This window comes from Watersipora subatra, chromosome 3 (assembly GCF_963576615.1).
Source record: "Watersipora subatra chromosome 3, tzWatSuba1.1, whole genome shotgun sequence".
In the NCBI taxonomy this organism is placed as follows: domain Eukaryota; kingdom Metazoa; phylum Bryozoa; class Gymnolaemata; order Cheilostomatida; family Watersiporidae; genus Watersipora; species Watersipora subatra.
This window is the reverse complement of record NC_088710.1, coordinates 25,118,778-25,132,272: the sequence shown is the minus strand read 5'-3', so window position 1 is coordinate 25,132,272 and position 13,495 is coordinate 25,118,778. Positions and strand designations below refer to the sequence as shown.

Below are 13,495 nucleotides of genomic sequence, written 5' to 3'. Positions count from 1 at the left end.
AACTATTTCTACAATTATTCTTAGATATGGAAAAGAGGTTGAATGGTGCAGATGGAATCAGGCTTAGTTGGAATCCAAATATTCAGATTTGATTCCTGGGCAGGGCGAAACTTCTTTCTAAAGCTTTTAGCGAGGCGATGAACACAGCTTTCACTATAGTAAAGCTAAAGATTACCCATGCTAAAAGATTTTGCACAATTAATACTCCCCAAAGAACTCCTCACAATCAGGTGCTTTCTTATTCTGAGAAAATAAAAAATAGCTGAATATAATAATAATATTGATTAACTTTACAAACAAAATTAGACCAAAGCATACAAGAAATTTAATTGTCTTGGTTCCTTTGTTAGTCTGAACAACCTTTTTTTTTCTTAAACCAAAACTGTCACGTAACCAAAGCTGTCACATAAAACCTTAATCACATTTTCTAGTTAAATCAAACATGCTGATTCCGATTTTGTACTAAAAAAAAATTGGTCCACTAACTTTCAGAGTAATGAAGAGGTTTTTACAGCGTTTTAATATCAGTCTTGAAAACAACACGATCGGCATAACAAGCTCCGACCATAAATATTTGACATAGCCTAGCTTTTTAGGAACAGAAGTTAGGGATGTTTAGTCCAATTTAGAATGATATATAGATGAGTGTCTTAAAACCTATTATTATCTAAATTTAGCCTTCAAAATAATTTCAGTCTTTTTTAAAAGGAACATAAGCTATTTAATATTGCATATTTAAAAATGAGCTCAGAAAAGCGTGATAACAATGCTAGCTTGTGATTAAACTTCGCTTTTTTAAGCTCATTTCTTGGCATGCAGCCTATTAAACAACGTGTAACAACCTACGAGCATTTTTAAAGGGAAACTGAACACAGTTTACTGATGAAGGCCAACTATTACTCTATTTGTTTTGTGAAATTTACAACATTTAACAAAATATAAATTATTTCTTGCAACAGATAAATACTCAGAATAATATTTTAAAAACACAAAATGCCTGTGCATTCAGATATAACTGAGTACAGAGACTTTTTTCAACTGCATATTTTGCAAGAAATCGGATAAATACGCCATTGTAAAAATGTGTGTGAAATGTACTCGCCACTGGGAACACTGATTCTCAGTCAATCATCCAATCATGCAAAACATAGCGTTTGACTCGATTCGTTTTTATCTGCGATGGAGACCGCAACATCTCCCGCAATTGTGTCAACCCGGAAACAAGGGCACATATAGAACACATTTTATGGTCATCATTGCTAATACGTATCGCTAAAAAAATTTCAACTATAATTTATTGCTATCGTTCTTTTTAATACGTTCACACTACAAAGGTTAAAAGACTCACCCCGAAAACAACTACTCATCTCTCATCTATACGGATACGTTAGAAAAAGAACCGAAAAGTTATTACTTCATGTGTTGTTTCCTACATAATACTGCCTGATCTAAATGGGAATTATGCAGGCTTCAAAAATGTAGAATCAGAAGCTGGTGATCAGATTGATGCAGATGAAGTGGAGCTTTCTATTATGGATGAAAGAATTAATGTAAGTTCAGTTGCGAGTTGAGAAAAACATAGTTTTTAGAAATATTTTAACTGAATTTGACCGCATCTTCACTTAGCTGATGTTTGTGTCTGGTACAGCGAATAAGTGACTTTAATAAAATAATACAATCATAATGTATGGTTTGATGAATAATTATATTTCAATCATTTTAATTGCGTCATGACATAAAAACACCACATTTAACAGCTTACGTTACGTAAATCTAAATCGTGTTATACAAAGAACAGCATAATATTTATAATTTGAATAGCTTGTTATATTAATTTTATCAAAACGATACCTCATTTAAAACTAAGGATTGGGTACAACCCTCATGTGAATTTTGACCTGTACATTTCTATTGCTGTTCTACTATCTGATTTTGTAAGATATTTTGAAAGTTGAGCTCCTCTGTCCTGCCATCCATATATTTATATTTATTTGCAATATAACTATTATCTACATGTAAAGCAATTAAATGTATAACAAACTGGTTAAAATTTGTTGTGTGTTACACCATCATCATACTAATTTCAGAATGTCACGCAGAACAGTGTTCGAGTAATTTAAGACTGCATGGTGCCTGTATGTTCACACATTATTCTGCAGACTGTGTGACTGTGACTAATTGAACCAACATCTTGACGCACAAATGTGCTTTTAATACATTGCAGTTTAGGTATGAATTACTGCAGGTACTTTTGGAGTTGATCCCATTGATTTCTTACAGATAATCTTTAAAAGCTCTCTTCGAAATTCAAACGTCTTCCCAGCATATACATGTCTTGTGCAAAAGCCTCTAGCTTCTTTAGAGTAATATACTGTAATCTTCAGTTTCCCATCGCTATCTTTAATAAATAATTCATAATAATTAAAATTTAATGCCAGTTATCAATTGTGTTAATATAATTTGTGCATAAATTTATCTTTAATGTTGTTCAAGCTGTAAAAGTTGTTTCCCTGCTGAAAAGTAGTGTAATCCATTTACAATTTTATTGTAAATACAGCTTAACAGTTAGAACTTCTCTTCCCACATTTGTGTCGTGATCTGTCACTGCTAGTTTGATTCTCGTAAAATATCCTTGGGGATCAAAGTCTATTCGCTTTGGTGCATAATTTTATATGAGGCTGTGGAGGTTTCCTAAAGCACCAGTGTGTTGACCATGGTTCAACAGATGCAATGTGTTTAGTAGTCTCGCTTGCCCAGCCTCAGACTTTGTGCCCTGCACTTTCTGGAATTAACCATTTCATCTTTCTTTCCAATTATCTGTAAACATATCAAATTATTCGTTGCTATTTTTCAATATATTATAAATCTGCAAAGTTTCTGTTTTTTCAAATGTCAACCAGCAGCAGAAAGTTTACCATTTGTACAATCTCTGTTTAGTATTATGCAATAAATGACTACATATTCTTATATCACAAACCAAAAGCATTGTAAGTGCATGATATATAAAATATTATATTACATATTTGCCTGTGCTTTGTTATTTCTCAATATATTATTAGATTCAACATACAGCTTTCATGCCAACATTGGGTGCAAATAAATATTTTTTCATCACTCACGGATCAATTGGTTCATGATAGCAATGGTAGAACTTTCGTGTCCTGGAAAGCTCCTATGAATATTACCGACGTGGTATCTTATGCTAAGTACGATCTCAATCAATAGCTCAGCATCGCCTTTACATTGAATCGCAGAATACCACACATGGTTCTTTATTTTCCTTATCCAAGGGAGCAACTCTTTTTGATCTTTGCGCACACATGTTCTAGTCAGATTTTTTGCCCGATTTTTGGTCCAATGCCATACATCCTATCAAAAAATTACAAAAAATACCACTAAAGTTGATATGTTTGAATTGCTTCTAAACCATTACCTACAGTGTCACCATGACTACCACAAACAATATCACCATAACCGCTATCTACCACCACCACCAACACACACTAACACTACACATAGTTAAATAGTTATACCTGATTATAAGTATAGGCTAATCACTTCAAGCGATCTTTAAAGCCCATATTAGTAATGGTAGCATGAATATAAAAATAGTAATGCAATCCAAATTTTTATGATTATATTAGTCATGTATTTTACGAACAATTAGGGCATTTTTGAAAATCCAAATCAAACAGAAAATTTATATTCCCTGACTAACTTTTACTCAGTTAGCCACGTAAATTCAAGTGAATCTGGTTAAAATCAAATGTATGAAACTCAGCCTGAGTCTCATTGTCACCCAGTCATATTAAATCATCGCTTTGTACTCATGTACAGAACTAAATATTTCAAATTATTATATTTATTAATTTTATATTATAAAACCACTATATTAATTATTCATATTTATTTAAAATTATTTATAAATTACTTACAGTTGAGGTTTTCCTGCTCGATGATGCCCTTGTGCTGTATGGTACAACACCATTAGGAAAGGAACTTCTCTCTTTTTCCCCCTTAATCTTGTTGTTGTCCCAAATTTTCAGAATAAAGATGGCTCTCATAGAAGAGCCCAATGCACATGACCGCACTAGCAGGTAGTCTGTGAAAAGTTAAATCGGCCTGCTTTGCCTTAGACAGCCAAAATTTTGCTAAATTTGGCGACGGAGACATAGGCACTCTAAAAGAAGTTATGCCACAAATCCTAGTGTCAGATTTGCAACTAGCAAAGAGACATCTACTCATTGTAACTAATTGATTGTGACTAAACAAAAAAATTCAAATGCAATTGACGTTATCTCACTAAGGAATAAGTTTCCGGCAACGGCTGAAATAAGAATCAGTGGTGTCCGAGGTGAATGCACAAAAATATATTTTCAACTTTGAACATGCTAAACTAGTAGAAATATCAGCTAAAATTTTGTTTTCTCATTCAAACAACATAGTATCATGTATTACCAATCATATAAAACATTCTTAAAATTATGTGTTTGCTTTAACTTTAAATAGCGTATCTACCTTCAAAAAAAGTACTGAAATTATTTTATAGGCTGAATTTAGATAATAATGGGTTTTAAGACACCCATCTCTATCATTCTAAATCGGACTTAACATCTCTAACTTTCATTCCTAAAAAGCTAGGCTACGTCAAATATTTATGGACGGAGCTTGTTATGCTGACCATGTTGTTTTCGAGACAGATATTGAAACGTTTTAAAAAGCCTTCATGACTTTGAAGGTTAGTGGACCAAAGTTTATTTTGAGTACAAAATTGGAATCAGCGTGTTTGGTTTCAATAGAAAATATGATAAAAGTTGTACATGACAGTTATAATGGTTTAAGTTATAAAAAACATTCTATGTCACAACAATAACAGTATAGTTTACCTGATAATTCAGTAAGTTTCAACATTGCTTTAGAAAAAGCCAAAAATAATTAAAGAGAAAACATATGAGTAAAATATTTCTACTTTGACTGTTTATCACTGAGCCTAATTTTTTGCAGAAGTTGTCTGACCTCTATCAAATCACGAAAATTATTGATATATTTAAATAAATAAAACAAAAACAGAAGCGATTGTCTAAGTTGCAAAAAAATGAATTCTTACAGCAAGAAATACAGCTACTAATGCAGCTCGTAATTACACATAATCTCAATAAAACTTGGTCGACTAATAGTTAATGACTACAAGGTATCAACTCCTGGTAGACGAAAAGTTAATAACTCAATGAGGCACTAAATACAAAATATTTATTAACACTTTTAAGAGTGACATCAAATTATTTCGATTGGAGTTGCCCTCTCCACATGGCTGACATCGAAATAATTCGACCTTGGTCCTATTTAGTTCATGGGACTAGTTCCTGACCTTGCATTGACTAATATTGCCAACATTGAACTCGAAACCCCTGAAATGGCAAAGGTCATTTGCGCGTACGGAAATCTGACCGACGCCATGTTAAGTCAGCGTTTAAATAAATTTCATTGTGTTCAATGTGAGAAATAAATCTAGTTTCAGATTTAGCAGCTATGGAAGATCACGAATACACTGCTAAATCAAATGAACAGCCTACTGAGATTGCTACTGCTAATTTATGTTGAAGACAGAAAGGTGTATATGTAGGTGCACAGTGCAATTGCTAATCCATGAACTGCAAAAACTGCAGAAATGGACTTACAAAGGAAAGGGCATGACATTTCACAAGTGAGTCACTTCCACTACTAGTTCTACTACTATTGCTAAAGTCTACGGCTACTACTAGTTGTGCTACTACTAGTTAGTACTGCCACTAGTTAGTTCTACTACACTAGTCACTGGGTGAGCGAGAGCAGATCAGTGTCACCACTGAGTGTACAAGTTTGATGGTGTTTTGTCGGTGATTAGATAAATTTATAAGCAAGTGAGTGAAACTTTCTTTCTTCAGAATGAAAGTTTTTTATTAGTTAAATTTGAAATTTTTATTATATTAATATTTAGGAGCTACAAACCATTGCATTATTTCTAAATAAATATTTGAAAAAAAATGTTTGTAGTGCCTATAATATTATTTATTGTTGTACCTGAATATAGCTAGCAGTGAGGAGATAAAAGTAATAATACTATTGTTATTACTACTGTTGCTAACTACTACAGTTTTATTTTAATCTTTAGATTTCCAAACAAAGTAATTGAGAACTGTTGTTATTTACAATAGCATCGCAACCGCAGAAGAGTGAATAAGCCTGGTCCTTGGGCACTTATCTGCAACAAACCTTTCAATGATCCTTGTTGTGACAGAACAGGTCAAAATGTTTGACTGAAACCAGATGCTGTGCCCACACTGTTTACACTGCCCAGTCATTTAAAGGTTTATTTTTCAATGGTGAATAGTGCTTTTCAATGATTGAATTTAAAGCAATATTGTCAAGCACAGTGCTGCTAGGTTGTTCAAGTTAAAGTATAACTATCTAAAAAAATTTAGAAGCTTCAAACAGGTCGCAAGATAGCGACAGCTGCCACAGCAAGTGCTTATGAATATGTCTGCTGCTTAGCAGAAGATGTTGATGTGAAATTCTCTAGTAATGCATTTGTGGCAATGGTTAGTACTTCTTCGCAGTAATTCTGCAATTTGTTTGTTGTCATTTCTATTGAAATAATCTCATGGATGCAATCCATTTATGATCCCTGCTTGATTAAGAAATTTCCATTAAGCTTTATGCCCAAGATGTGTGTGAATGAATTCCAGTGAGACTTGCCACATTTTCATTTTATATAGCGATATGGTATTTACATGGTCTGGTATTGCTACCACTTGCTAAACTATCAAAGGCTTTCAACATTTTGCTTTAATTTTAACCGTGTGTGAGCACTAAAGAAAGCTGATTTAAATTAGCGTGTGAACCATGAAATAAAAGTGATGTCTTAGAATTATATTAATACTAGTAGACTGGCAGTCACTTGGGATATAAGAGATTGTTATGTGTAATAACTATTTCTACAAATATTTCTAGATGTGGAGAGGTGGTTGAATAAAGCAAATAAAGCAAATAAGGAATGGCGAGTGTTATAATATGTTGATAAACTAGTTGATATTTAAATTGTGTGAAGGCTAAAAGACATATTCTTAGTTGATATAGTCATTGTGTAGGCAAAACACGAGAATTTTTAACAAATGATTTGATCGAAAAGAGTTTTCAGGATATGTTTTTCTAAGCAATCGATTCTAGATGACCAAAGTTTTGTTTAAAGAATAGAGAAAGCATAATATTATTAGTTTATTGTTTTAGTTTATTAGTATCTTAGTTTATGCTTTATTAGTTATCTTGAGGTGTTGACTGATGTTCTAAAAAAAGAATCAAGGAGATTGACCCACTAGAAGCTGAGATATAGACAGCCAAACACAGGTCTACCTAATAAAGAATCAGAGGAAAACCCTTCGAAAATCCCGAAAACTGTGACGTATAAAATCGACTTAATGGTCATGTGCCGGAGTTGCGCACCCTTACCGCCGTTACTTATAATGATTGTTTTGGCTACGAGATGTGAAACGCTTCTCGCGATAGTAAATAATTTACATACTAGCTCTGGTTTCTCAGGAAAATCATCCAAACATTGTGTGGTAAAGGCATTTGCCCACAACCCCTCGCCATGATTTTTTAAAGCAGAAGAGCAGATTTTGACTATTGTGCTTCAAATTTTAACTCGATCTCCACGGATATGCTCCGAAGATCATCTGTTCAACGAACGGCGCGTGTATAGTCTATATGCGATATCCGCGATTGCAGTTTGTTTAGAATAAGAAATAGGAATGGGACTTTTTGTTCCTTCATCATTTTTCTACTGTGTATCTACTGCAGCATTCATTTGATTTTCATGATTATCGTCACTATTAACAGACTGGAAGTTCACTACAGCCATAATCTTAAAAAGACTAACTTGACCGTGCTGCTCTTGCTATAAGAAAAGAAAACGATAACTTTTGCTTTGATTTTTCTATTGATCTATTATCTTATCTATGATTATTTTTTATGATTTATATAATATTCATAATGCATATTATACAAAATAATAATATAACTGCGTATAGAATAAATGATGTAACTAATATAATTTGTAAAAAATTCCAAATGATAACCGAGATTGATGATTGATTTAATTGATTCTATTTATTAGCTATAGGTAAAAAATCTGAACAACGCTAAAGATGAGTCTGAATAGGGAAGCTAAGTAGGAGAACAACAAAACTGAGCTAGCAAGATAGCGAAATGTTGCGAAATAATAGATGCGTGTAATTATTTATGCTAAAACTAATCTACACGTCAGAGGGACTGGTTCGGAATTCTAGGAGCGATGATTGTTAGGCCCAATTTGATTGTTCTATACTTCCAGGGATTAAACCAATTAAAACGCCGTGATTGTTATAGGAGAGCGCATTAGTTGGCTTAATTGACCAATGACACACAAGTCGATTTCATATGTCATATATTGATGATTACCAAAACACTTTTGTTTTTTGGTAGACCTGTGTTTGGCTGGCTATATCTCAGCTTCTGGTTGGTCAATCTCCTTGATTCTTTTTTTAGAACATCAGTCAACACCTCAAGATGAATAATAAAGCATAATAATATTATGCTTTCTCTATTCTTTAAATAGCTCATCAGAGCATTTTGCCATGATTCCAAGCAATAGACTAATTTACCATTAATTGGAGTAGGCTATTAATAAAAGTAAAAAAGGCATTTCTGTGAAAATCAATGAGACCTGGTAAATTAGCCCTTAGCTTTATCACAGTTGTTTTCTCAATAGTTCCACGTGTCTTGACCAGTTTGGGACACTATCCATTGTAACGGCTAAAAATTTTATACTATCCGTCATTTGTATGATTTGTCCAGTTCGAAATGTTTTTTTGAAAATCGGAATTTATTTTGTGGATTATGAATAACTATGAATTTTTTCTTGTCAACATTCAATGTTAGTTTGTTTTGGTCACACTAATTTTTTATCACATTTAATTCTTTGTTAATTATTGCTCTATTTTTATTCAAGTTTTTAGTGGTATAAAATAACTTTGTATTATCGGCAAACAAAATAGTTTTAAATTTATCATAACTCTTTAAATGATCCATTATATATAACAAAAATCATATTGGTTCAAGGATGAATCCTAGTGGTACTTCACATTTAATTAATAGAGGTTAGGATATTTTCTGTGTTATTATAACACTTTGAAAACGATTTGAAAGATAATTTGGATCTAATTCTAAACGTGAGTGAAAAAATTTATTTGCTCAAGCTTATTATTCAAAATAGAGAGATCTATTGTATCAAAAGCCTTTGAGAAGTCAATGAGTACAACTGAAACAAAAATAATATTGTTTAAAGCAGCAAGAGCATCAATTGTAAACTCTATTGATGCTTTGCGAGTTCCTTTCCCTTTCTGAAATCTAGTTTGAGTTATTGTAATATTTATTTCTTTATTAGCGTAAGTATGCATTTGTTGGTTATTGAGATGCTCAGAAACTTGCAAAAAAACTGACAGATTAAAAACAGGTCTATAGTTATTAAATAACAGTTTTTTGCCTCAGTTTTAAATATAGGCAAAACTTTAGAACATTTAATTTTTTTGAATACATAGGCCAAATACTTTGAATGCTCATGCGAACGACCATTCACTAATTTAGCGGGAATTGCATTTATACCTTTTATAGTTCATTCAATAAACTAATTCAAATGAAGGTTTCCTAGAAATGAATCAAACAAGCTAAAAGATTAACTGCCAGGTACCATGTTATAATTTGTTTAATTATATAATAATAATTGAAAGATTACTATTACATAAATATTTAATCTTTCAATTATTAATATAATAATAATAATTGAAAAATAGATGATGCAAATTATTTTAGTTTTCAGAACATCGACGGAGAACCAATTTTAACATTGCTAACTAAATTTCGTGTAGTCAATAAATTCGAAAATCTCAGAATATCATTTTGTATGCAATCTATAAATAGTTGGCAACAAGGAAAATAAAATTATTTTATTATTCAAGCAATGTTCTAAAATACCTGGAAATTTCATGAGATGTCCAAAGATACCATAAAACATAAAATTTGGTTATCAGAGAATGCTCACTAAATGAGACAATTTACACGGTTTCTATTCGGTCCACAATTTTTCTTTATTAGACAAAACTCTTTACAATAAACTTACATTTATTACAAGTTTTTTCAGGAACATAATAATTAAACATGAACAGTTTTTATGACCATCATCTTGTCATTTCTGAATTTTGAAGAGATTTGAAAGAACCGGAAACTTGGAAACTTTTAGCAGTTCAGGGAATTAAATTTAAAAAGAAACGTTTGTAGCAACGTTTATGTATTTCAAAATTATAAAGAGCTGAAAACCAACACAAGGTAAAATCTTTCTGTTATTTAAGGCTAATTTTGAAAAACAAATCGATTCAGATATCCAGCAAAGCGCAAAAAGACAATTCTCCAATCATAGAAAACATAATTACAATATATAAGTTCAATTATACATGAAATTGAAATTCACACAACTTGACACCAGACTTCTACAAACTATTACACCACTCTAAACAGTATAGTGACAAGTTGAAGTTTTTAAGGAAATCTCATCAATTATGTTTCAAGCTATAATTTTAATTGCAAAATTAAATGCAGTTTTACTAGATTTTCTATTCATAAACAAGTATATGATATTTTATTCTTACTTTAAACTAAATTTAACTCTAAACATTAAGTTTAAATTTAATGGCTTATTCTAGTCACCACCAATAAGAATCAGTATTAAAACATGGCAGAAGCCTTCATAACAAACCAGTAAAAATTGTTGTGAATCTGAACTGTTTGAAGTGTAATGTATTTCATATAAATGTATTTTATACCTTTGAACTTAAATAGAAATCATCGCATTGATACAAAGAAACAGCTACCACAGCACCAGAGAGTAACTGTTATTCTCACCTGTCAGGGAGTTCATTGATCCTGTTGTTGGACAAATCAAGTTCTTCTAATGAAGTCAATTTGGTCACCACCTCAGGAACAGTTTGAAGGCCAAAAGGTATTGATAGCACAGAATTGCCAGTGATCCTTAGAACCTTTAGCTTTTGAAGTTGTATAAAACTAAAATAAGATAATATAAGTGAATTTAATTGACACAAATCTGATTCAACTGATAATTCATGTCAGCCCAAAACCAAAATCAGGAGTTTAATTTAGAGCTGAGAATTGCATAATATCTAATTAACCACGTTCTATCAACTTTCAGGGTAGTTAGCTGCTCCACTAACTATAAAAATTACTGCTATATTCAAGGTTCTACACTTTATGTTGTGCTTTAACTTTGGATGGATTAAGTGTAAAGGAATGAAAGAGAATTTTAATTACTTTAAACTATTGGAAGGCCAATATAAGACTAGATTTGAAACATACAACTCAATCCTTTTATTGAATACCACCTCTATTTGATTATCACTTTGACATTAATTGGTATTTATCAACCGATAATAATAAGTGATCAGTGTTCACAAAATACTATTAATATTGACTCAATTACATCAATAACAATTACAATTTTGTTGTTGCTATAGTGGTGGCCATAGTTTCTGCCATAGTGTACATAAAATAAATAGCCATACAACCGCCAGAACTAACCAACGGAACATCAAATGAAAATCAATAGATAAAAAAAATAGAAATAGATCTTTCTATGTACAGTATATATATTTCTCAAAGTATGTCTGTGTGTTGTCGTGTATCGTATATCACTCGGTTTTCCGGCTATAGATCTTAAAATCTTGATTTTCTGCATTATGATGGATTTGGACTCACGACAATGTTCGCACCAACGAGTGTTTTATCCGGATGCTCTACCACTGAGCTAGAATGCCATAGTGATCAGATACAGTTTCATATAAAATATGCAGCATGCGGGCGCTAATTATTTTAGCCTTAGTTTTTCCACGGAAGATTTTGAGATTTGTTTGCCTCGGAGCTTGAACATAAATTCGGTTCTTGACTAAACCGGAGCATGCACATTGCAATTAGCAAATGGATTAGCATTTTGCGCTTCATAAAATATATACAAAAAGGGAGAAACCATGTGGAACGACGCCTCCTCTGCCAAATAAATTTGCTAGAGAGATAACAGTTCCAGTCGAGTTACCCTAAAATGCTTTGGAGGATGAGTCTCCTTTAAAGATGTAAAGTAAACAGGCCTTTGCTGTTTGTATTTTCTTTTTGCTTTGATTTTTGATGTAATTCTCTGTTGCCTTTTTTGTTGTTTCATTATCTATTTTTATAATTTTTAGTATTGTATTTTAACTTTTAACGCTTTGGATGTTTTAAAATCCAAACGTACAACATGTTTACTTTGCTTTCTTTTTCCATTGTCATATAAATAAAACATTTTAATAAAAATAAACATGATCTATATATACCCGTTTCTGATTATAGTATGCAGTATGCAGTACAGCTTTTGGTACAAAGTGTTGAAATAATAACTTTATCGAAGTATACTCCAAGTTTACCCAAGTTCTTCTGATCCTGGAACAAATTAAACTCTACATAATTTTATTTTGAAGGGAAAATTGTTTCAGACCTTGAAGAACTCGGTTAGCAACGCTAAAACAGTTCTGCTAGAAGGGGTTCCACTGTAGGTTATTAAAAGCTATACGTTGCAAAAAGCTATGAACTTTTAAATTTACAGCGGTTAAAAAAACTTATCCTCATAATATATTTTCAACTTTGAACATGCTAAACTACATGTAGTAGAAATATCAGCTAAAATTTTGTTTTCTCATTCAAACAACATAGTATCATGTATTACCAATCATATAAAACATTCTTAAAATTATGTGTTTGCTTTAATTTTAAATAGCTTATCTACCTTTCAAAAAAGGACTGAAATTATTTTATAGGCTGAATTTAGATAATAATGGGTTTTAAGACACCCATCTCTATCATTCTAAATTGGACTAAACATCTCTAACTTTCCTTCCTAAAAAGCTAGGCTACGTCAAATATTTATGGGCGGAGCTTGTTATGCCGACCGTGTTGTTTTCGAGACGGATATTGAAATTTTTTTAAAAAGTTTTCATGACTTTGAAGGTTAGTGGACCAATCTTTATTTTGAGTACAAAATCGGAATCAGCGTGTTTGGTTTCAATAGAAAATATGATAAAAGTTGTACATGAAAGTTATAATGGTTTAAGTTATAAAAAACATTCTATGTAACAAGAATAACAGTATAGTTTACCTGATAAGTCAGTAAGTTTCAACATTGCTTTAGAAAAAGACAAAAATAATTAAAGAGAAAACATATGAGTAAAATATTTCTACTTTGACTGTTTATCACTGAGCCTAATTTTTTGCAGAAGTTGTCTGACCTCTATCATATCAAGGAAGTTCTTGATAAATTTAAATAAATAAAACAAAAACGGAAGCGATTGTCTAAGTTGCAAAAAATGAATTCTTACAGCAAGAAATA

General features: G+C 31.8%; 3 protein-coding genes across 4 annotated transcripts in view; 1 reads left to right on the top strand and 2 right to left on the bottom strand.

The window, feature by feature from the left end:
* Nucleotides 1-13,495, top strand: part of LOC137389555 (uncharacterized) — a 365,277-nt gene that overhangs the window by 216,522 nt on the left and 135,260 nt on the right. The gene's annotated exons all lie outside the window — the stretch shown is intronic.
* LOC137389556 (uncharacterized) overlaps nt 1-13,495 on the bottom strand; it is a 386,829-nt gene that overhangs the window by 292,909 nt on the left and 80,425 nt on the right. The window lies entirely within an intron of this gene.
* LOC137392131 (uncharacterized) overlaps nt 1-13,495 on the bottom strand; it is a 127,780-nt gene that overhangs the window by 79,683 nt on the left and 34,602 nt on the right. The window contains exon 10 of the mRNA XM_068078762.1: nt 10,972-11,130. Coding sequence (XP_067934863.1) covers nt 10,972-11,130 — 159 coding nt within the window. The remainder of the gene's footprint in view (nt 1-10,971; nt 11,131-13,495) is intronic.